This window comes from Hyperoodon ampullatus (assembly GCF_949752795.1).
Source record: "Hyperoodon ampullatus genome assembly, chromosome: 10".
Lineage (NCBI taxonomy): Eukaryota > Metazoa > Chordata > Mammalia > Artiodactyla > Ziphiidae > Hyperoodon > Hyperoodon ampullatus.
The window spans coordinates 46,551,981-46,577,473 of NC_136923.1; the positions used below are offsets into that span (position 1 = coordinate 46,551,981).

The 25,493-nt window shown below is 37.3% G+C and overlaps 1 protein-coding gene across 2 annotated transcripts in view; it reads left to right on the top strand.

The window, feature by feature from the left end:
* Positions 1–567: 567 nt before the first annotated feature.
* NKTR (natural killer cell triggering receptor) overlaps positions 568–25,493 on the top strand; it is a gene marked incomplete at its 5' end in the record, with an annotated part of 46,766 nt that continues 21,840 nt past the window's right edge. For both annotated transcript variants that reach the window (XM_079712923.1, XM_079712924.1), the window contains 5 exons: positions 568–625; positions 15,179–15,253; positions 15,824–15,931; positions 16,440–16,484; positions 18,247–18,334. In XM_079712923.1, coding sequence (XP_079569049.1) covers positions 568–625; positions 15,179–15,253; positions 15,824–15,931; positions 16,440–16,484; positions 18,247–18,334 — 374 coding nt within the window. The remainder of the gene's footprint in view (positions 626–15,178; positions 15,254–15,823; positions 15,932–16,439; positions 16,485–18,246; positions 18,335–25,493) is intronic.

Consider the following 25,493-nt stretch of genomic DNA (forward strand, 5'->3'; position numbering starts at 1 on the left):
CTTGAGAAAGGACCACAGAAAGTAGAGAGCACAGGCGCGTCCGGGGCTCCCAGATTGGGCGACTGATTCCAACATACAGGGGGGAAAAGGGGCGGCGCAAAACAGGGCCAGCTCAGGAATAGGAGCGCCGGGGCTGGAAGCTCTTCGAGCTCCAAGGCACGCCCACGTAAGCGCACCCACTTCGGTTACCCACCGCCTTCGAGACCGTACTCTCGCGGTATTTGTCCCGACTCTCGCGGGGTTTAGCGTGGCACTGGGAGACCAGGCCAGGGGGCGGGGGTGGTGGTCTGTTAGTGGCGTTGGGCTTCGGCCGTGGTGGCAGCGGTTTCTCCTCTGCTCACGGGGAGCAGCTCAGGCTGGAGGCCAGCCAGGTGAAGAGCTAGCCTGCATGTGTGTGCGCGCTCCGTGGGGGCCGGGAGGCCTGGGGTGAGAGGGAGCTGGTCTCGGCCTCGGGCGCTGTCGCACCAGGCCAGCGGGAGGTGACTGAGGCGCGGGCTCCGCCCTAGCCCTGCGCCCTGACCGCTTTCCTCCCCGTCTCTCCCAGCTCTTGCCGCCGCCTCGGTCGCGATGGGGGCGCAGGACCGGCCGCAGTGTCACTTCGACATCGAGATCAACCGGGAACCGGGTGAGCCGGGACACTGGGGAGCCCTGCGGGCCCTGGGCTTTCCTTGGGGAAGGGGAGGGGTCTACCTTCATCACCCCTCCCCCAAGCCTTTTTGGGAGCTGGTAGGCGCAGTCGGCACTCTCTTTTCTCCTGAGCGAAAGTCGGTGCAGAGAGGAGAGTGGCCCGGATACACCACTCCAATCCTAAACAGGCCTCGCAGTCCCAAACTCCATGCCCCCTTGCACCCCCGGAATGAGTGTTCATACCATGCCTAGCGCCAAGAAAAGGGGTGCAATCCTTTGTGGACTTTGTCTCTCTCAGTGTCTCTAGGGGCAAACACTCCCAATTTCGATTTCTGGTCTTTCACTCTGTACTGTGAGCTTTGGACTCGTATATTCTGTATTTCCTAATCCTTGTACAGCATTAATAGGTTAACTCCGCTTTTATTTTTCCTTAAGTATCTTTAGCCAGAATTTCTTGGTTCGTAGGAAAATGACTTAGCACAAGTCTTGGGTGATAAACCAAAGCATTCAGTACCAACAGACTTGCAGCATGTGTGCGCTTAGGATTAATGTTTTGTTTTCAGGGAATCCAGCCATTCGTTAGTATATTTTGTTGAAAATAAAATATTTTCTTCTGGAGGGTAGTTGTTTCGTTCTAAGTTACAGAGCGCGCGGGGTTCCAAACTGTTTTCTTACCTCTTTTTTAGTATCTGTGAGGGAAGTTTTAATTGGAGGCATATATACAGTCTTTGTGCCAATCTTGTTCAGCAGATTCTACGTGCTGCTGTTCTAGACTCTGAGGATATAGCAGTGCATTAAACAAAGGCCTCTCTTCCTTGTAGTTTATATTCTATTGGAGAAAGGCAGACAATAACCCCCCCCCCACCAAATTTTTTTGTCTTGTAGTAGGGATACTGTTTTATTTTATTTATTTATTTAATTTACTTATTTATTTGGTTGTGTCGGATCTTAGTTGCAGCAGGCGGGCTCCTTAGTTGTGGCATGCATGGGGGATCTAGTTCCCGGACCAGGGATTGAACCCCAGCCCCCTGCATTGGGAGCGCCACCAGGGAAGTCCCTAGGGATACTGTTTTAATAGGTTGGTCAGAAAAGGCCATTTTGAGAAGATGACATTTAAGCAGACCCGAAGGAGATGAGGAGGTGAGTCGTGTGGATATCTTTGAGAAGAGCATTCCTGGTAGAGGTAGTAGTACAAAGGCCCTGAGGAGAGAGTGTACCTGCAAGTTTGAGGAACAGCAAGAAAAGCCCACGGGGGCTGGAGTAAAGGAGGCAGGTGAGTAGCAGGAAATGGGTAAAGGCCATAGTAAGCACTTTGACTCAGTGAGATAAGATATTGAAGGGTTTTGAGCAAAGGAATGATGTGATCTTAGTAATTTTGTTGCATTCACTCTTTTTCATACTTTGAGCCTTGTGGATCTTAATCCTTACTCTATAGTGAATCTACGTTTTGAATAACAGGGCTCATTTTTTTTTAAGAGTTAAAAATATCAGACTCCTGGAAAGTGGAGGTCAAACAAAGGTTCTCTAGCCACATAAAGTACAGTACTCCTTTCCTCATATACGTTCATGTCCTAGTTTTGCAAATGACTTTCGTCATGAAACATCTCCAGGATACGTTTGGTAAATGTAAAATGAATTTCGGTCCCCAACACTATAATACCTTTCTGGTAGAAGTGACTAGAACTCTTGAGAACACTGAATCATATAGAAAACAAGGAATGCTTACATTGTTCTAGGTTGAACCAGTTGATAATTGGCAATTTTATATGGTTCAGTCTCATATATAATACTTCTCTAGCACTTTTCAGTACTTTTCAGTATATTATGTAAGTAGTAGATACTTGATTTTTACACAACTTTTAAGGATCACTTCAGTTGTTTGAAATGAGGTGTCCTGCTTTGCACGATTTAAACATTAGTATGTATGTCATTGAGTACTATTCAAGTAATACTCTTCTGCTATAGTTAATAATTCACTTGATATAAATATCAATATAAAGTAATATCTTTGATTTACTTTGATAAGCAGAGATCCTTCAAGAGTGGACATACTATCCACATTAATGAGATATCAAGTACTGATAAAAATTGAGTTGAATACAACACAGTGTGTATTCTTTTGCGTTACTATCAGTGGAAATTTGTATATTTTTTAGCAAACATGTGAATTAGACTTTTGAATTGTAAAGCCACCAAATGAATGCAAATATATATTAAAAGAGGAAATGTCTTTAAATTATTTGAGTATAGTTATAGAACTCTTCATGTTGTTATTTCTCCTTGAGTGAGTTTTGGTAGTTGGTAGCTTTTAAGCAATTGGTCCATTTAATCTAAGTTGTCAGACAACATCGTTCCTTAATTTTGTGTCTATGGGATCTATAGTGGTATTGCCTTTATTCCTCATATTGATAATTTGTGCCTGTTGTCTTTTTTTCTTTGGCCAGTTTGGCTAGATGTTTATCAATTTTATTGTCATTTCAAAGAACCAGATTTTCGTTTCATTGATTTTTTTGTTTGTTTTGTTTTCAATTTCATTGATTTCTGCTCTTTTTTCTGATGCTTGCTTTGGCTTTATTTTGCTCTTTTTCTACTTTCTTAAAGCAGAAACTTGGATTGTTGACTTGTGACCTTTCTTGTCAAGTATTAGTATTTAATGCTATAAATTTACCTCTGTGAAGGACCCCACAAATTTTGTGTACTGCACAAATTTTGATATATTGCTCATTCTCTTTCAGTTCAAAATATTTTCTAATTTCCCTTGCAGCTTAGTCTTTGACTCATGAATTATTTAGAAGTGTTTTACTTTCTAAATACTTGGATATTTTGCAGTTGTCTTTCTAATAATGATTTCTAGTTTAATTGCATTATGGTCAGGGAACATACTTTGTATGATCTCAGCTTTTTAAAATTTATTAAGGTTTGATATGTTCTATTTTGGTGAATTTCCCAGGTACACTTGAAAAGAATATATATTGTGCTGTTTTTGTGTAGACTGTTCTGTAAATGTCATTTAGATCCAGTTGGCTAATAGTGGTGTTCAGTTCGTCTATATCCTGGCTGATTTCCTGGCTTCTTTTATTGATTACCAAGAGAGGAGTGTTGAAATCTCTAGTTATAATCGTGAGTTTATTTCTCCTTTCAGTTCTGTTAGGTTTTGCGCCATTTACTTTGAGGCTCTTTTGTTAGGTGGATGCTTACACATTTAGGATTATGTTTTTTTTTTTTTTTTATTTAATATTTATTTATTTATTTATTTTGGCTGTGCCGGGTCTTACTTGCAGCACATGGGATCCTCGTTGCAGCAGGCAAACTCTTAGTTGCAGCATGCCTGCGGGATCTAGTTCACTGATCAGGGATCGAACCCGGCTCCCCTGCATTGGGAGCACAGAGTCTTACCCACTGGGCCACCAGGGAAGTCCCAGGATTGTTACGTCTTCTTAATGAATTAACTCGCTTATCATTATGTAATGACCCTTTTTATTCCTGGTAATTTTCCTTGTTCCACAGTCTACTTTGTCCAATGTGAATACAGCTACTGCAGCTTTTTATTAGTGTTTACGTGGTATGTCATTTTCTACTTTTATTTATTTATTTATGTGTTTGTTTACTTATTTATTTATGGCTGAGTCGGGTCTTTGTTGCTGGGCGCGGGCTTTCTCTAGTTGCAGCGAGTTGGGGCTACTCTTCATTGCAGTGCGCGGGCTTCTCATTGCGGTGGCTTCTCTTGTGGAGCATTGGCTCTAGGCGCATAGGCTTCAGTGGTTGTGGCACGTGGGCTCAGTAGTTGTAGCTCGCGGGCTCTAGAGCGCAGGCTTAGTAGTTGTGTTGCACAGGCTTAGTTGCTCCGTGGCATGTGGGGTCTTCCCGGACCAGAGCTCAAACCCGTGTCCCCTGCATTGGCAGGCAGGTTCTTAACCGCTGCGCTACCAGGGAAGGCATCATTTTCTACTTTTAACCTACTTATATTGTTATATTTAAAGTGGGTTTCTTGGAGATAGCAAATCGATGAGTCTTGGTTTTTAATCCATTTTCACATTCTCTGTCTTTTAATCCGTATATTTAGACTATTTACACTTAATATAATTGTTATGTTTGGATTTGTCACTTTAATAATTGTTTTTACTTCTTCTGTTTTTATTCTGTTCTCTTTTTGCCTTTTGGATTATTTGAATTCGTATTTTTTAAATTTTCTGTTGAATTTTTAGAGATATCTCTGTATAGTTTTTTTAGTGGTTACTCTAGAGATTACAGTATGTATGCTTGTCTCTTTACAGTGTACTTAGAATTAATATTTTACCACTTCAAGAGAACTGTTAAAACCATCCCACATATAGCATCCTTTACCTCTCACCTTATGTTGTACTTGTCCTATGTATTACATCTACAAACACTGAAAACTTTCTTTCAAATGTCACACATATTTTAAAGAACTTAAGAGGAGAAAAAAAATACTCTTATCTTTACCCTTTCTGTTACTGTTTGTTCCTTTTTGAAGTCTGAAGTTCCTCTGGTAACATTTCCCTTCCACATGAAGAATTTGCTTTAAGTATTTCTTTAGAGCAGAACTTCTGGCAGCAAATTTTCTTTGTTTTCCTTCAACTGCAAATTTTATTTTGCCTTTATTCTTAAAAAATATTTTCACTATATATAGAATTTTGGGTTAATAGTTATTTTCTTTTAACACTTGAAAAATGTTCCACTCTCCTCTGGTCTTTATGGTTTCTGATGAGAAATCTATAGTGATTCGAACTGTTGCTCCCCCAAATGTAAATGTATTGTTCTTGTCTAGCTACTTTCAATATTTATCTTGTCTTTAGATTTCAGCAGTTTTATTGTAGTGTGAATTTCTTTGTGTTTATTTTCTTTGGGGTTTGCTGATCTTCTTGAATCTGTGTCTGTCTTTTGCCAAATTTAGGGAGTTTTCAGCTGTTATTTCTTCAAATATGTTTTCTGTCCAACACTATTTCCTTTCTTTCTGGGACTTTGATGACACAAATATCAGAGGTTTGATACTACCCCACAGGTCCCTGAGGCTCTGTTTATTTATTTTTCCATCTTTTTTCTGTTTTTCAGATTGGATAATTTCTATTAACTGGTCTTCGAGTTCACTTTTTTTTTTTTCCTCCGAGTTCACTTTATCCTCTGTCATCTCTGTCCTCCTGTTGAGCCCACCCAGTGAATCTTTATTTTTGGTTATTATACTTTTTCATTTTAAAATTTCCTTTTGGTTTTGCTTGTAGCTTTCTATTTTTCCAGTCATTTTAAGAGTGTTTGTCCTTACTTAGTGGAGTATGGTTGTAATGGCTGCTTTAAAGTCTTTGTCTAATAATGTCAACATCTGTATCATCATGGAGTGGCTGTCTTTGACTGTCTTCTTTTCCTTTATGAGATATGAGATTTTCTTGGTTCTTTAAATGTCGATAAATGCTGGATTGTATCCTGGACGTTTTGTATGTTATGTTATATGACCCTGGATCTAGTTTAAATCCTGGGGAGAATATGGACTTGTGTTGTTGATGATGATGATGTTATAGCAAACAGTCAACCCAGTTAGGTTCAGCTTGCAAGTTCCCACCCACCTTCTGCTGTTCAGTGTCAGATCCATGCATAGTTCATGGATAAGCTCAGGAATTCATGTACAACTTAATGGGATTGTTTTTTGAGCTCCCTCTTTTTTGAGATCTCCCCAACACATTCTGGCCCTTAGGGGCTCCCTTTTTTGTTCATATGGCTAGAAAGCAAGGGTTTTAGTTTCCCTGTTCTTCCATGTGCTTCCCATGACTGTGTCTGTCTCTGAGGGTAAGTGGCAACAGGATAGAGAGTAAAATGCAACAGGAATTCTTCCTAAGCTCTTGGGACCACAGTTCCTCTAGTCAGAGAGAAGGGTTCCCCTCCCTTGGAGTTTTATATGCTTGCTCTCACTGCTGCTGCCACTGCAGAATTCCTTAGGAGCTGGGACAAGAGAGTATGGAAAAAATACACCAAAAAATGAGATATCCCCTATTCACTCTGATCTGTTGGGGCCCCCTTTCTAGAAATAGAGGGCTTTTCTTAGAGCTTTTTTTTCTCTGTACCCAGTGGGCAGTTCCAGGTTTCAGATTGCTTTTGATTCCAGGCCAAGAGATATGGGAGGAAAAACAAAAACAAAATTCATTGCCAGTTTGGTGGGCTTTTGTGATCTGATGTCCTTCCCCAATGCCTTCTACCATTATTTTTCAGTCCTTGGGTAATTGTTCCATGCTTTCTGTCCAGGGTTGTTTAGGTGCATTCAATAAGAAAGATAGGGCGGGGTACATTTGCTCCATCTTGACTGAACCTAGATTTCCTTCTAAATTTTTTAAAGGTCCTAACTGGTAGAAATTAGCCAGTCCTTTTTCATCGTCTTTACAAATAAATTCATGTTTTCTGAAAGTAGTAGCTTTTTTTTTTTTTTTTTTTTTTTTTTTCCGGTACGCGGGCCTCTCACTGTTGTGGCCTCTCCCGTTGCGGAGCACAGGCTCCGGATGCGCAGGCTCAGCGGCCATGGCTCACGGGCCCAGCCGCTCCGCGGCATATGGGATCCTCCCGGACCGGGGCACGAACCCGTATCCCCTGCATTGGCAGGCGGACTCTCAACCACTGCGCCACCAGGGAGGCCCCAGTAGTAGCTTTTTGTGTGAAATATGATACCCAGTTTGGAAGTATAGATATGAAATTTTCACTGACAACTATTTTTCTGACAGGTAGGCCCACCCTTCTTTGGTTAAATGTTACTTCTCTCTATGGTTGTTAGTGGTTGGTTAAACTGAGTACCTTCCAGGGCAGACATGAAATAGGAATCTTGTTTTTCCTTCTTTGGTGCCTCAGAAACTTGCCTTTTACTTGCCTTATTCAGATCTTATATCAAGAAATGGAGTACTGGAGCCCAGGGGACCAGGTTTTAGATACCTATTGCAAACTGATTTAAGCCAGTTCAGTTAAGAATGGCTATTAAGTTCTTTTTAGAGTATATCGGGGAGTCACCGATAAGTTAGGTGATGGCTATAGATAGCCTTTGTCACAACCTTGCTACCAGGGCACAGTGAAAGCAAGTCTCATTTGCCACATGTAGACGTTGGCAAGCAAGTATGCACACAAGTAAGTCATATAACCAGTTCTGTAAGTTTGATGAAGTCCCAGTTCTGTCCTTTCCAGTGCTCCAAGCACTCTTTATGTGAAAGATTTCTGGTCTTGAAAATTGTCATGCGAATCTTTTAGTGTTCTGCACCAGAATCCTCCAAAATCTTGACTAGACCCAGGACCTTTTTGGTGGACCCAGCCTTAGGTTCCACTCCAAAGGGTGACTCCAGATTTATATGTCCTGTTAGTGGAAGGGTATGGATTATCTCCAGATGTTTTTATTCAGTCTGTATGTTCCAAACATCACTAATTTACCAATAAGAACCCATTTCTAACATTCATCTTGCTAATTACAAGGCCTCTGGTTAGACATAAAGATAGCAGAAGCAGTATTAGAAGCTACCTCTGGAGTACGGCCTTTGATTTATCACCCCTGAAGGGTGTTTCTTTCTTAGAGGCCTAAGGTATAGTTTTAAAACTCATCTGATTACTTTACATGAGAATGTCTATGTAAGGTATTTTAAAATAAATTATAGCTGTAATATACTACATTATAGTAGTATAATGGTGTAGACCTTTTGTTTTCAAACCGTGAGATGGTGTCATGAGGCCAGGAGGAGTCAAACCCCCATTTTTTTCACTCCCATTCCGTTTGTATCCAGTAGGGTTTTCCAAAGGCTGCATGGCATATAATGACACAACAGACTGAATGCAGAAGCAGATAGGAAAATCTAACTATCTTCTATTACGCTAGACATTAATGAGATTTGCAAAAATGTAAAACAATGACACTCATTAAATTTTTTGTTCATATTTGAAAATGTAAATTATTTAAAATAACCCATATTAAAAAGTCTTTAAGGTTCTCAGGGATTGTTTAGAGTATAGACAGATTCTGAGACCAAAAAGTTAGAGAACTGCTCTTATAGACACATGCTTTCATAGAACTCAAGCATTGGGCTTTATCTGCAGATGTTTTAAACTTTTTGTTTGGATATAATTTCACATTTATAAGAAGTTGAAAAATAAAAATAGGAAAAAGAATGCCCATCTATTCTTTACCCAGATTCACCTATTTACATTTTATACCATTTGCTTTATTAATCTCTCTCTTTTTCTCTCTCTACACACACATTTTTTTCTGAACCATTTGCAGTTCACCCACATCATGGCTCTTTACTCCTAAATACTTGTGTATATTTGTTAAGAATAGGGATATTCATTAAAAGAGTCTTAAGAAGCATTAAAAATTTTTTTGAGAAAGAAAAGAATAGGGATATTCTCCTACATAACTACAATGCAGTTACCAACTTCATAAATTTACATTGATACAATACTTTAATCTACTGTCTCTGTATTCCATTTTTGTCAGTTAGCCTAAAAAGTTAATTATAACATTTTTCCCCTCCAATACAAAATCCAGTCTGGCATCAGATATTACATTCAGCTGTCATGTCTCTTTATCCTTCTTTTTCATAGCCTTTTTTTTGTTTGTTTTTTGGTCTCTATGACATTGACATTTTAGAGGAATACAGCCCCTTCCCTTTTTATTTTTTTAAAATTTATTTATTTATTTACTTTTGGCTGCATTGGGTCTTTGTTGCTGCAGGCGGGCTTTCTCTAGTCGCATCGAACGGGGGCTACTCTTCGTTGCAGTGTGCGGGCTTCTCATTGTGGTGGCTTCTTTTGTTGCGGAGCACCTGCTTGAGGCGCACGGGCTTCAGTAGTTGTGGCTCACGGGCTCTAGAGCGCAGGCTCAGTAGTTGTGGCGCACGGGCTTAGTTGCTCCGCGGCATGTGGGATCTTCCCGGACCAGGGATTGAACCCGTGTTCCCTGCACTGGCAGGCGGATTCTTAACCACTGTGCCACCAGGGAAGTCCCCTGCCTTCCTTTTTTTTTTTTTTGCGGTACGCCGGCCTCTCACTGTTGTGGCCTCTCCCGCTCTCCCGTTGTGGAGCACAGGCTCCGGACGCGCAGGCTCCGGCTCCGGACGCGCAGGCTCAGTGGCCATGGCTCACGGGCCCAGCCGCTCCGCGGCATGTGGGATCCTCCCGGACCGGGGCACGAACCTGTGTCCCCTGCATCGGCAGGCGGACTCTCAACCACTGCGCCACCAGGGAAGCCCCCCCCCCCCCACCGCCTTCCCTTTTTAAATAGAACATTACTTGTTTCGTATTTGTCAGAGGCTTAAAGTTGGTTTTACAAAGTGATAACCAAAGTGTTTCTTTAAAGGAATGCTTGACTTTAGAATGTTGCTTTATGTGGGCCTCAGAGCAATATTATAAAACCCTGGCAAGTTATCAAAATAGATAAAATGGGGATATCATTGAAATGGGTGTTTTAACTTTACTGCTCAAGGTTCATGTGAATTGAAGAAACTGAATAAAAAATGTATCCTTAGTAGGGCTTCCCTGGTGGCGCAGTGGTTAAGAATCCACCTGCCAATGCAGGGAACATGGATTCAAGCCCTGGTCCGGGAAGATCCCACATACCGCAGAGCAACTAAGCCCGTGTGCCACAACTACTGAAGCCCACGCACCTAGAGCCCGTGCTCTCGTGCTCTGCAACAAGAGAAGCCACCGCAATGCGAAGCCCGCACACCGCAACAAAGAGTAATCCCTGCTCGCTGCAACTAGAGAAAGCCCGCACGCAGCAACAAAAACCCAGTGCAGCCAAAAATAAATAAATAAGTAAATTTTTTTTAAAAATGTATTCTTGGGCTTCCGTGGTGGCACAGTGGTTGAGAGTCTGCCTGCCGATGCAGGGGACACGGTTTCGTGTCCCGGTCCGGGAAGATTCCACATGCCGCAGAGCGGCTGGTCCCGCTGAGCCTGCGCGTCCGGAGCCTGTGCTCCGCAATGGGAGAGGCCACAACAGTGAGAGGCCCACGTACCGCAAAAAAAAAAAAAAAAATGTATTCTTAGTAAACATTGTAAAGTACTTGGAACTGAAACCGAGAAATAAGTTTTAAGTAAAGAGGAAGACAAATGTTTGAGTACTGCTTATGACCTTGGGCAAGCCACTTAACCTCTTTGTAAATGGAAATACTATAGAGTTTTGTTATTGTGGTTCTAAAGATAGCAGTACAGTGAAATTTGCTTGTATTCAAAATTACCCTTTAAACTTTAGACTCACACTCAAGATAGCTTATACTTTGAGATAGAACGAGCATATGAGATCTGATTTGTACTGAGGGAACAGGAGAAATGAATCTCCCATCTCAAGCACACCCTGGGTCATAAGCTCATGAATACAGTGACTGGATGCAGTGGTCTGCACTATTTAAATGATTTCTCCCCTTTTTATACACTCATAAATTAATAGGACTTCAGTGCAGTAGTGCCTGCATAATAAGGTTCTTGGAAAGTAATTAAATAATACAACCACCTGTCTTACAGGTCGTGTTTTTGTAAAATGAATTTATTCTAATGGATAGATTAATTAAGGAGCAATACCGTTTGTGTTGTGACACAATTAGATAACAAGGTGGGGAACTAGTGACATGGAAGAGAAGAACTGTGAACAGCACTGCTATTCTGAGTTATTCTTGTTGTCCTAATAGTAATTTGAAAGACCACAAGAAGGATTATGCTAATGACAGTGCTGAGAAAGGCCAGAGTGAGGTGTGATCAATTGTAGGATTTCCTCAATGATGTTTAAGTTTTATAACATATTCTTATAACTAAAAACATACCTTTATTATTGATACTCTTAAGGAAAAAAATCATTTTTACTATGACCTGAAATTCCCTTGTCCCCAACCCCTATTGTCCCATGGAAACAGTTGTCTTTATATGTGATTTTTTGGATAATGCAATGTTTCTTTCAGTTCTGTCGTTATTGCAGAGCTGCCTGTATTTGTAAAGAACCTAGCACAGTATCTGACACACTTTTTTTTAAGTTGCTTTAATTAGTGCACATGCATGAGCATGAGCTCGAGCACTGAGCTCATGTTCAATTTTAGGGAAAAGGCTTGTTTCCATTTTTGTAAGCAAGAGTGTTCTCCCCCACCCCTTTTTCTCCTTATTTTTTTAGAAGTAGGGCCCAGAGAATCCCAGTAATAACACCAGGCCTGCTTGAAAGGTCATGAAGGAAAATTCATATGGATTTTTATGGGGACTTTGAGAGAAGAAAGTTCACTTCTTAGCGCCGTCTTTTTCCTTTTCTTTCTTTGCCTCAAAACGCCAAGTGAAATATACAAAGATTTTTTCCTTTTCTACCTTTAACATAAGATGGCTGTTCCTTTTCTAATTCTCACCTCCTACCCCTGTTTGAGTCCCTGTGCTTTTCTGTTATTTTTCTACCTTTGCTGGTATTCATCTGTCAGTGTTGTTGCAAAGGAAATTCTGACGTTGGTGGATGAACTAGCTGTCCAGTATGATATTTTACAGTTCTGATATGTACATCATTTACTTTAGAGCCTTTAACAGTGTTTTTAACCTTGCACCATGGTATTGAGCCCAAAACAATTTGGTTTTGTTCAGTGTTTTTCTTTTGCTCTTAAAAACACAATGCCATGGAAAAGACAAAACCTCTGCTCTAACCCCTGCCCCATGAGAATGAGAGGTCAATAGAAATTTCTTTTCTTCATCAGGTTAGAGGGTAAGATATTAGAGGTGAGCATTTTCTTAAAAATCATTGTAGTTAGATATCCCTCTCTGAATATTAGACCTGGAAATATAATCACATTTAACTGTTTTCATATGTACTGTACCACTAGAGTGTTCATAACTACTAATCATCTGTAAAGGAGAAACTAAAAATGAACTTGAAACTTTCATCAGTTTTCACTTGGAGGCATTAAAGATTTTTTTTAAAAACCCTTGAGGGACTTCCCTGGTGGCACAGTGGATAAGACTCTGTGCTCCCAATGCGGGGGGCCCGGGATCAATCCCTGGTCAGGGAACTAGATCCCACATGCAACTAAGAGTTCACATGCCACAACTAAGCAGCCCACATGCTGCAACTAAGGAGCCCGCCTGCTGCAACTAAGACCCGGTGCAACCAAATAATAAATTAATTAATTTTTTTTCAAAAACCCTTGATATTGAAGTTACTATTACTACAGTCCTAAAAGAAAAGGCGAAGTTTCAGTTGTTTTGATTATATCTTTTATTCTGAAAATTAACTATCTTAAAGGGATTCCAAAGATCTAAGTATGTTCTAGTTTGCAAAGCTAGATGATTTTGAACTTGACACCCACCTATCCAGCCATTTCTTAGGGATTTATGAAGAGTGATGGAAATACTTTTATCACACTGGTAAAATATTTCCATGTAAATACAAAGAGTAGTATTTAATATTACTGATATTACATGTAGTTTTTAAAATTCTGAAATGATTTTAGATACATTGCTGTCCTCCTTTTTGCTTTCTTTTCTTACCTTTTTCTTCATCCCTTTAGATATCAAGATCAGCTAGAAGGTTTTGAAATTGCTTTAAAATTTGGTTCCAGCACTCCATTTGGCACTGTTGACTTGGGAAAGTCTCCGTATATGATTCCATCACCCACTTTTTATCCTTTAAGGTTGTCTCTTATGCAGTAGCTTTGTTTTGTCCTCAGAGGAACTGACTGACATGGCCAGGAATAAATTAAAATCATAGTGATACACAGTAAATCATACTGTGTCTGTACTGAAAATGACTTATGCTTGGTCCACAGTTAATTTTGATTTATTCCACAAGTCTCCTTGAGTGTATACAGATGTTCATAATTTTTAGATTTTATAGAATAAAGGGAAAGGGAACTCAAGAAAGTGACTATAAATCAAAATTCCATTTCTTATTTTATTGAGACACTTTCAGGAGGTATGCAAAGTCAAAACCATTTTTAGAATAATGTAATTTGCCTCTTGCACTCTCATTCACAAGTCGAGTTTTCCAGAGATTACACAATATGTGATGATGTCACCACTCTGACAGCTGATGGAATGTGTGCTTGTGTATTTTTGTTTTTTGAAAGTTTCTGAGTTTTAATTTATAATACAGTAAATAGCAATAAATATAACCACATTTTAAAAGCTTAATCATTTTTAAGAGTTTAAAGGAGGGACTTCCCTGGTGGTGCAGTGGTTAAGAATCCTCCTGCCAATGCAGGGAACACAGGTTCGATCCCTGGTCCAGGAAATTCCCACATGCCGTGGAGCAACTAAGCCCATGTGCCACAACTACTGAGCCCGCGTGCTACAACTACTGAAACCCACGTGCCTAAAGCCTGTGCTCCACAACAAGCGAAGCCACTACAGTGAGAAGCCTGTGTGCCACAACAAAGCATAGCCCCCGCTCTCCGCAGCTAGAGAAAGCCCACGCGCAGAAACGAAGACCCAGTGAAGCCAAAAAAATAAAAATAAGAAAAATAAAATTAAATAAACTAAAAAAATTAAAAGTATTAAAAAAGAAAGAAAGAAAGAAAAAATAGTATAAAGGAGTATTGAGACCAAAAGGTTTGTGAAACACTTCTCTATTGGCATAGTTAAATCGAATTTTCAGACTTGCTCCTTCTCATTTCCTGTTTATTGTAGGGTTGTTTGTTTGTTGGTTAGTTTTTAGGAACCATACCTATTCTCTTTATACTCTCTCAGGACTAGAATGTGAGTTTTAGTTGTGAGTGGCAGTTCAGGAAGTTGTCTGTAAACAGTTTTTTCATAAAGGTAAAAAGCTGATGTAGAGCACAGAACTTGTTCTAACAGTACTGCCTGGAATGACTATCTTATGATATGATGTTCTCATCACTGGAGGGGTTCAAGCATAAATCAGACAACTATTATCAAGAGTTTTTTTTTTTCCTTGGCTGCGTCGGGTCTTAGTTGTGGCACTCGGGATCTTCGTTGAGGCACGTGGGATCTTTCGTTGCGGCGCACAGTGTCTTCATTGCAGCTCTCGGGCTTCTCTCTAGTTATGGTGTGCGGGTTTTTTCTCTCTGGTTGTGGCTTGCGGGCTCCAGAGTTCATGGGCTCTGTAGTTTGCGGCACGCGGGCTCTCTGGTTGAGGCGCGCGAGCTCAGTAGTTACAGCACGCGGGCTTAGTTGCCCCACGGCATGTGGGATCTTAGTTCCCAGGGATTGAACCCACGTCCCCTGCATTGGAAGGCAGATTCTTTACCGCTGGACCACCAGGAAGTCCTTCGAGAGTATTTTTAAAGAAGATTAATAGTTCAGGTAGGAGATGTACTATAAGGAATCTAATAATATAAGGTCCCTTTAAAAGACACTTAAAACCCTACAGTTTTAGGGCTGAAATCAGTTTGGTTGCATGTGAATCCTAATGCTAATAGAGTGGGGTTCTTGTTAGTTGGTATTGCCTAGTTAAATTCTTTCCTGTTGAATCTCTTAAAAAAGTAAAATGAATTACAAAAATGGACACTTTGATTTGTTAATTCTATTTATTTCTCCCATATAAAGTATGATATATTTAATCAACTTGCTTACCTTTTTTTCATGTGTTTTATTTCAGTTGGTCGCATTATGTTTCAGCTCTTTTCAGATATATGTCCAAAAACTTGCAAAAACTTCCTTTGCCTATGCTCAGGTAAATGAATTATTAACTTATTTCCAATGAGAAGTCCTGGCTTACAGTTTCTTCCTTAACAGAGTAGATATTTTCCTTAAAAAGTAATGATCTGTGAAATGGGTTTAGCAAAGAAAAAATATTATTTTCACTGATATGATGTTAGGGAAGCATTTCTTAAAGGGAAGAGAGGAGAAAGAAATAGTCTCAGAAATGAAAAAGGAAGTACCACCATATGTAATGAAATCTTTATCCATTATAGTTTATAAAATAATAGTATATTCAAAACTGACTTATTTTGGTAGAATTTTACAGATTTTAGTACTTTGAACAAATTTAGCATTCCAGATTTCACAAGAAATTTAGGATTAAAAGATAGAGAAGCAGAACATAATGAGATTGTTCTTTGTTACATGTAATTGGATTTATTTTTTTAAAAAGTAGAAAAAATAGGGAGGAAAAACATTTATGATGTTACTTATCTCTTACAGTGCCCAACACAAGGGAGGGATTTGACAAAGGATTAATTGGATGGTGCTTTCCATGGAAGGATATGTTTGTAGCTAAACTTCATTTCTTTTTTTTTTCCAGGGGAGAAAGGCCTTGGGAAAACAACTGGGAAGAAGTTATGTTATAAAGGTTCTACATTCCATCGTGTGGTTAAAAACTTTATGATTCAGGGTGGGGACTTCAGTGAAGGTAGAGCTAAAAGTTATGCTCTTAATAACTATCAGTTTCTAAAGCATCTCATTATTACTTTTAATTGTAAATATAGTGCCACAGTATGATGTAAATATCAGGTGGTCAGTGAATAGTTGTTGGATGAACGAATGTTGTAGGCCAAGAATGTATAAAAAGCAAAATACTAAGACTTCTTTTTGTTTGTTTTTATGCAGTTTTAATACATTTACTTGGTGAATACCCTACAGTGAATGCCAAAGTACTGTTCAATTGTTTTTATTCTTTTAGAATTTTGTTGGTGTGATTGCTGTTTGAAATAAGTGGGTTATGGAGAGAATTTTTTAAATAGTTTTTATTATAATGGGATTGGATTTATAGTTTAAAACTGAGGTTAACTGAGGAGTCTTAGAATTTTTATCATCTGCAGTAATTACTCCTTCAGCAAATTGAAACCATAAAAAGTAATTTATGTGTATTAGTATATTTTTAGTTTTCATTATTGTTTAATGTAGCTCATTATTTTCAGGTAATGGAAAAGGTGGAGAATCAATTTATGGTGGATATTTTAAAGGTAAGGCTTAATATTTTATGGTCTTTTGTTTCAGTTCTGATATTAAAGCAAGTTTGATCATGTACTTTTAATGAGAAGAGGTTTACTTATAGTTCACTTTTTGCATGAAACTAATGCTGCATGAAAATACTTTATTTGCATGAACTTGGGGATAAATTACATTGTAATATATAACTTAATTGACAAGATTAATTAAGGCTAACTTTATGGTTAAACATGACTTTCAGCATGGAGGTTAGGCAACTATATACATGAAAACTCCTATCTTCCTGCCTAAAACTGTCAACATATTCTTTTGTTTATAGAGAATGTGGTCTTTTGCAAAATGAAAAGGTAAGAGAACGAAGCTCAGTAACACAAACTCCAACTCTGTTCCCTTGCACCCTTCCTAATAAATTTATGGACAGTCTGGGTCAGGTTGTGGCTGGATTTCTTATATTGCTTGAAGACTTGGAAAATTCTGTATACTGTTTCATACATGCATCTGTATCTTCTTTTCTATTCCCAATGGGTTATTATTTCCACGTCAGGGAAAAGAATCTAGTTAATGTTTATTTTCTCTAAACCAAGCAATTTCTTTGAATAAAATTTGGTATTTCTTCCTTTCTCAAAGGTTTGTATGTTTTCTTTTGTATACTAGAGCTATATGATTGTGTTTTTTTCCTACAGTAGTATTTGCATAAATCTAACTATTGCACTTGCCCCAAAAAGCCTTAGAAAAGTCAGTTGCGGAAATTTATAATGGGATCCAATAGTACCAGGTTTTAATGCCATGATAGCTTCAGTGTTATAATAGTCTTTTATATTTCTTTTGGGGAAAAATGGATTACTACTTTTTCAGAAGCCTGTTCCCAAGGTAATCTTTTTTTTTAAAGTTTTCTATGTTTCTGTTTGTTTTAAAGAAAAATTTGTTTGTATGAGTGTTAAAAGGAAATTGAAATTAGTTTTCAGGATATTTCTGCTGGAATTAAACCCATCTCTAAGTGATCTTTATGACAGAGTTTTTCCCTTGAGCTAGTAGGAAACAGCTCTTCAGCTGGTTCTATTAGCATGTAACAATTTGAAACTAATGCTGTAGGCCACTGTAATGTGGTTGTTCCCTGTGGCAGATATTTGTATATCTAAAAATTGTATTTTGCCATTTAAATTTTTGTACTTACAGGACTTGCTTCCTTAGATAATTTTTGATCGTATTGATTAGAAAGAATCTACATAACTTAATTTAGGCATGTCCCTACAACTTAACTTACTGTAATATTTTGGTTTTTCGTTTCATAGTCTAGCATCAATTGAATTGAGTAATAAATTTACCATATAGAAATAAAGCACATAAGAGGATTATTAAACTCCCATGTATAGTGCATTATGCAGGTTAATTGGAAATTTGGAGGAAATGAGCTTTACTGTAAAGATTTTTCTAAAATTTTCTTGCTAGTTTTCCCTGAAAGTTAATAGTTTAAACATCGTTTAGCTAAAGTATGTTACTACTAAAAGTGACTGTTCTAAGGCTGTTTGTATAAAAGTATTAAATATATGTTCTTTTTTCTCAAGGCTAAGTAGTAAATAAGTAGCAGTTTTTGTTTTTGTTTTATGCTTTTGTTATTTGATTAGTTAAAAGAATTTTTTTCAAAGTATTCAGTCAAGTATCTGTACTGACCAGAAGAGGAATTTCATCCTTTGCTTTCTATTTATTACTTTGAACATTGCACTTTAAAAGAGACTTATAATTGTAGACTGACAAATTTGTGTTTTCTTCAAACAGATGAAAACTTTATTCTCAAACATGACAGAGCGTTCCTTTTGTCAATGGCAAATCGAGGGAAACATACCAATGGTTCCCAGTTTTTCATGTGAGTAGGCATAATTCAGAGATGAGCTTTTTCTAAACAGAGAAGCGCTGTTCATGAGAAAGATGGTATCGTTAAACCAAGTTTAATGCTAGATTCTGTCAACTTGGGTTTTATTATGTTATAGTAATTGGTAAGCTCTAACAGCCACCTCAGCGGTAAGCATATATCCTGGATTTGAAGAATGGTACTTAAAAGGCGTAACTTAAAGATGTAAATTATTTTCAAAATATGTTGTCATCTTAAGAAAAGAAATTGGCTTTGACTTTTAACAAATTTGGGGCTCAGATTACCAAATCTGGATTGGAACATAAACCCTTGATGAACATTTAAAACTTGTCCATGACTAGGACTGGATGTGCCCTTGGCATGGAAAGCAGTTGGTTTGAGTAAACCATAGTATGGTTGCTTTTTCTCTAACTGGTGTTCTTTGAGCCAGTTTGAGAGAGGTGCCATTGTTTTCTGACATTGTATAGAGATAAATGATTTGGTGTTCAGCCAGCATTGTTAACAATCTTAAACTTTGTGAGATCTCTATGTGTAATTGAATTAACCCAATGTTGCTATCATTTCCACCAAAGTTTATGATATTATCACTTAGAAAACTTCAGAATGCTGAATTTGATATTTAAAAAACAAACACCTTTACGTGTACATGTATACACAACCAAAGCCTTACTTATTTCTCATCTGAAAGACTTTTGGCATACTTTTAGTTATATTCTTATCTAAAGCTACTTCAAAACCTATTTTTATTATAATCCCATGATATAAGATATGAAAGATAATTGGCTAGCATGGAGTTTAATGCTTTTGATTGGAAGTAAATCTCTGCAGTTATGCTATGTATATTGGAGAAATATTTTTCCATGGTTTACCAGAAAAAAAATTTTGTCATCTTTCTGAATGGATGAGTATGAATGGCGCTTCCCTGTCTTTAAAGGAGTAAATTATTCATATAAAATAAATCTCACACTTTAAGTTTGTGTGAAAAATAGATTCCAACATGATCTGATAAAGTTCAGATAAGGGGCATTCTGTTCCTAAGAATGTCCTAAAAATGGAAAGCTGATAGAAGATGATAATGCTTGGAGTTGTGCAGGAAAAAAGGAAGGCCTAAAACAGTTATTCCTATATCTTGTTTTGATCCCATAGAGTATTAGTTATTACACTACTTTACTAGAGTATTTTTCAATTCTTAACCTCCTTGAGGGCCAAAAAAAAAGTAAGGGGAAATATTTTGAAAAACTTGATGTAGAAGCTGTTTACTCTTTGATTGAGGTTTCCCATTTCCATTTTTAAGCTTATCTGAACTGTGAACATGATAAACTAATGATTCATTGGTCAAAAAGCTACCATCTGAGGGCTCTAAAGTTTCTTTTAGATTTCCTTTTTTATATCAGTACATTTAAATTTGTATTTATCAGGTAGCAGCAGCTTCTTCCCATTGTTATATACGAATTAGCTTATTTAGAAAATGTTAGAGTTAAAACCCGTGCACCTACATACATTAGTTAAAATCCAGTATATGAAATTCTCTCTTCAAAAAATTCAGAGTATCTTGTTTTTATGTTGTTTAGTACTTGCTTAAGTCTTTTCTAGAAATGTTTAGTATCAAATAAAATTAAAGCCATGTCTGTTTTCTACGTAGCTTAATTTTACATTAGACTATTTTTTGACAAGGAATACCAAATTAAAATTTTAACATCTGTAAATTAGTATTAAATTTTTTAACCTTGTTTTCATAATTAACTGATTGTAGATGGCACTAAAATCACTGTGAACTTATGATTGAAAGAAAATTTTCTACTTTTAGTTTGACATTTACCTCTGGAAATGAGTTTTCAGTTAAAAGCAATCTTGGAAGTAAACATTTTTGCACTCACAAAAAATCCTTCTCTCTCTCTTTTTTTTTTTAAGAAGTTTTTACGCGTGTGCTTTTTTTTATGTGAGCTAAAAGTACCAATTCCTCAGGGGTTGCAGGATAAAATAAAACTAATGTTCACTTTGCTAAACAAAATGTTTCTTTGCTTTTATAGAAGGGATAGGTAAAATGGAGATGGTGGCCCATGAAAGAAATATCTTTGAAAGTCTATGTCTTACAAGCCCAAATCCTTTTGGAATTGGAAGTAGTAAAAAAGTGTAATGTACTATCCTCAGATTGTATAGATGACCACAGATAATCGCTCTAAAAGTTGAGGTCCCGAGGGTTGATGGTCACTGAGCTGTCTGATGGCTTCCCAGGGGTGGCTCCTGCATTTCATCCTCCTCTCACAGCTCTTCCTGTGGCACCTTGAGCAGCAGTTCTGCAGTCTGAAAAAGAAAGGGTAGTGTGAGAATGGATCATAAAATGCCAAGAACTGCCTTTATAGTTCCAGTTTTATAGGCTTAATAAGGACTTTTAACATATCCTTGCAAAATAGTATTTGTAGTTTATGCTATAAATCTGTTACCTTGTAATTCCAAGGAGTAAATTTGATGCAGTTAGTGTGGGTACTTGAGCAAAATGTTTCTCAAGAATTCTTGAGCAATAACTATTGTGCTCAAGAATAACTATTGTGCTTTGTGCAATAACTATTGTCTTCATTACTTAAGACATTTAAAACCTCCCCTTCCTGAGACATATACATCATCTTATTAAACATATTTTTGTATATATTGCTTTCTTTGGGTGGAAAAATTATGTGTGTGATAAAAACCAGATTATCTTCTATAAAGCTATTGGTAATTTTTGCAGTAACTACTTATATCTACTACTATATTAGTCATAGTGATTTTGCTTTTAGGGGCCTAAATAGAAGAAAACTAACTGTTTTTGGAATAGTACTTCTCAAGAAACGTGAAAGAAGTGAAACATGGCACTATCCCCATGAATCACTGAGGAAGTAATGGTTTGTTCATGCTGAGCTATTTTTGAAGGAATTCAAAGAACTGGGACCAGAGTAGTAACCAGGTTAACTGAGTCCTTTTTATTATTATTTATTTTTTAGGCCAAAGACTAGGAAGAAGCCGCAGTAAAAGCTATAGGATTACAAAGTTTTAGACTAGAAAAGAATTTAGAGATCCTTTGTTCTATAGATAATGGTGAGTAAGGAAGAAAAGACATATGCAGCCCAGGTTATAGGAGTTTTACTCATAATTCTAAAGAAATTGATAGCTAGAAAGAGAATGCTGCACACTGTAAGCTACATAGGTTTATTGACCGGTCTGCTCTGAATTTATTTATTTATTTAATTTTATTTTACTTTACTCTATTTTATTTTATTTTATTTACCTCGCTGCGTGGCTTGTAGGGTCTTAGCTCCCTGACCAGGGATTGAACCCGCGTCCTTGGCAGTGAGAGCACAGAGTCCTAACCACTGGACCATTGGGGGATTCCCCTGAATTTATTTTAATTTTAGTAAGTTTTAGACACCTCAAGCATTGCTGGAGAATAATATGACACATAAGAAAGCATTTTTCTTTTCCTTTGGCTGTCAGTCATGACAGTCTATTAATTCTGACTCTGATTTTCATTGTCTTTATTTTCATTCATCAGAAGGATAAAAAAGATATTGCATAAAGTAGTCATTAAAAAGATTAGTTAGGTGATTTATAGCTTTGTATTAAATAACTATTCTCCTGGGTTAGAGCACAAACCTAGCTATCAGGAAGCCTTGTATGTAGTCTTACTTAACTATATACCTTGAGTTAGTTTTGTTTTTCCTTTTCTGTTTGTAAAGTATCTACCCCACTTTCAAATATAAAGTAAACATTTTGGTGTGAAAATGCAGACATAAAAGGAAGAAAGTGTTTTGTAGGTTGATCCTAAGTTTCTGAATATGTGGAATGATTTATATGCAAATATTGTCTCTCCTAAAGGAAATAGTTGTAATTGCTTAATTTTCATCAGTCTGAAAGGTGCTGCAAAGAAACTCTGGCTCATCTTGCCTAAATCGGCTGCAGTCTCTTCATCAGCTGCTGTTAGAACATGCTGGAGTGGCGATTGCTCTCGTCTCCCTTGGCTTAGTCTATGCAGGCCTCATATCACAACCAGGGAATGAAAAGACCCACAGAGCCTTGGAGAACAGGCTTTGTCGTTGGCCACTGTCAGTGGTCATGATAATTATAAAAATACAAGAAAATAAGATAATGTCGAAAAGTCAAACTTTGAACTTTAAACAAAAAGTGTGTGTTGAATTTTAACAGTCATAAATAGGACTGTGGGAGGAAAACATAAGTTCTGGGATATATTCTATGTCATTTAAGAATGGCTACTTACCTGAATGGGAGAGAAGTGCTGATCGTTTCAGAGTAGCAGAGCAAGGGAAGTTTAGGGGTGGTTTGGTTTTAAGGGCTTTATAAAGCTATATTGATATTTTTGGGTAGCAAAAGTAGATTTGGGGTAGAAATCTTTTTCCCTCCACATATTCATGAATTTGTGTGAGAAGAAATGCTAGTAAGTGTTAATAACCTGAGAAGTTCTGGCTTTTTTCCTTACTTTTTGGGGGGTAATACTTTCATATGTTAATTTCAAGATCTTTTCATGAACAGATTTCACGACACTTACGCCATAATCCATTGTCTCTGGATATCAAGTGTCATCCCTAACATCCAATCTTAATATTACTTAGTGTTTGTGTGACATTCGTGTTAGCAACCTGAAAGGTATCTCATGGTGTTTGGTGTGTATTGTGTTAATGTTAGTGCTGAATGTTTTAAAGCTGTTTTATTTTGGTGACTTATGGACCAGTACGTAGAGCACTGTAATGTGGCTTGGTTAGTTCCCATTGCCCTTACATGAGCTTTGTCACTCTGTACAATTTGGTGCCTCTTACAGGTGTGATAGTTTCAGGAGTTGAAGGGAAAAATTGCATGTTAAAGCCTGCTTAAGACAGAAATAGGTTGTCTTTGTTTCCTTCTCTCATACTACTTTACAACTAGAGTCACTTTTTTTTTTTTTTTTTTTACAACATTCTTTGGAAACACCACATTATTTGAAACATTTTTTTTGACAGTAATTCATGTATCAATGCCTTTATAAGAAATTAAAGCTATTTTTAAATATTTCAAGATTTAATATATCCAAAACCCCTATAAAGAATTTTGTCCACTGTATGTAATACAGGTTTTGGTCTGAATAGTAACAGATATGTTTAAAGTTTAATCGAATTAAAGTTGGTCAGACAGTGTATATTCACTGAACAAAAATTTTTCATAATGGAGGAAATCAGATTAGACAGGAAAAGAAAGTACTGTGGCCAAGATTTGACAGCATACTTTTTCTTATATCTCTCTTGCCTTTTTATCCTTTGAGAATCTCCTTAAAATTCTAGGTATGCTTTTTTATTATTTTATTATTATTATTATTTTCAGTTCCTTAACAACTATAAGTGTATGTAATGGCAGTGAACAGAAACTACAGTCTAAACATTTGGTCATTAACTCCTGATGGTAATCTGTTTTGATGTGTGACCAAAAAAGCTTTCAAATGTAGAAACATGAAAGGTACTTTAATTGTTTGAAGTGAATTAGTAAAAAAAAGTTCCCTGAAATTTTGTTTTAAGTCTCTTAACTCAGTTCTTTCCATTGAAATTTTTGATTTGTACTGCTAGTAACTGCTCCTGGGCATTCAGATTTTTTATTTATGTATGTATTCAGGATACATTATTCTCTTTTTGAGAAGGATGTTAGTTGATGACTTAGCCAGTTTCTGTGATTTGTAAAGCGATATATAATGTTTTGTTTCTAGCTATTATTCACACTCTGCTGTTTCAATATTAGGGACCTGAGCAGATTCCCACTTCAACCACAATGCTTTTCTTAAACATAATTCATCTCTACATACATATCCTATGTGAAAGAAAATTTAGAGCCCTCCTTTTTAAAAAGCTTTCTTGCTTTGCATAAAACTTGAAAGTATTTAATTTCAAAGTTATATTGATATTAAAACATAGATTCAGTCTTGTCTTAAAAGTGTATTACAATTTATTTCTTGCCATTTTTGTGTAAAATTTACAGAAAGAGTGTTACACCGTGCGCTCCAAAGGTAATGTCTCATTACTCTAAGGCTCTCTCTTTTTCTTTCTTTGCCTTTATCTCTTTAATCCTATTGTTATGTGCATTGAACCATTTTAAGAAAAAAAACTTTCTGCTTGATCTGTGGCAGCAGTACATGTAAAACAAGTGTGTTTTATTGTTCATGGTTAATCCTGGGAAGTATAATTTTAATTTCAGTGGCTTGTTACCACCAAGTTCCCACACATCTTGGGGGGGTGGGTTATATTGTATATAATGGTTTAGATCTCATTTCAGTACAGAACTGTTAATTTCTGTGTAAGGCCTAAAGCTGCTTTAATAATGGTAAAAATATATATATAGATTGTTTTTTGGAGTAACAGTGACACTTTTCAGTTTCTAAGATTTACAGGGTTTAAATGAACCCTTGTGCATACATTTCTGAAGCAGATTCATAGGTGAGGGAAGCTAGAAAATCAGTGTTTGAGTGACAGGAGAAAATGGAAATGTGAAAATATTGAAAGCTTTTCTAATTTGAAATGTTCTTGTGGTTGTTTCTCCTTTAGGTATGTTTTCATAAGCATGTTTAAACTTACATATTTATGATCGTCTCTGGCCTTAAGGTCTTAACTTACTAAGAATATGTTACCACTGCCTGGTATAGTTTTGAAACATCAATACAATTAAGAGTTGGTGGGATGAGATCTCTTTGCCCATTTTAGTAGAATTGAATGGCTTGGACCGAGCATATCATTTCCCCCTGCCCATCAGCCCAGTGCCAGCAAGCTTGCTTTACATTGGAATTTCTGCTCTTAGAGTGTGGACTGAGAACCCCAGGGGGCTTTTGTTAAGATACTTTCAGTATTCTTATTATGTGGTCTAACCCAATTAAAGCATAAATTTGTACTTCTGCATCCTGAATTGCAGATGCGAGTAATGGACTTAATTATTCCCACCAGTCGGCCAGTTGAAATTTGTCCTTGAAAGAATTGCTCTTGTCTTCATTTGTTTTCTTCACTACTGCACTAAAGGACCAAGTTTGTCTTCAGTTTTCATTTGAATTAAAAACAAAACTTGAGTCTGTCCATAAAGGTTCTATCCTCAAATTGAGTTTCAAGTGTTATGTTGCTGTATCACTGCAGTTAGCTCAGATGTTTTAATCTCA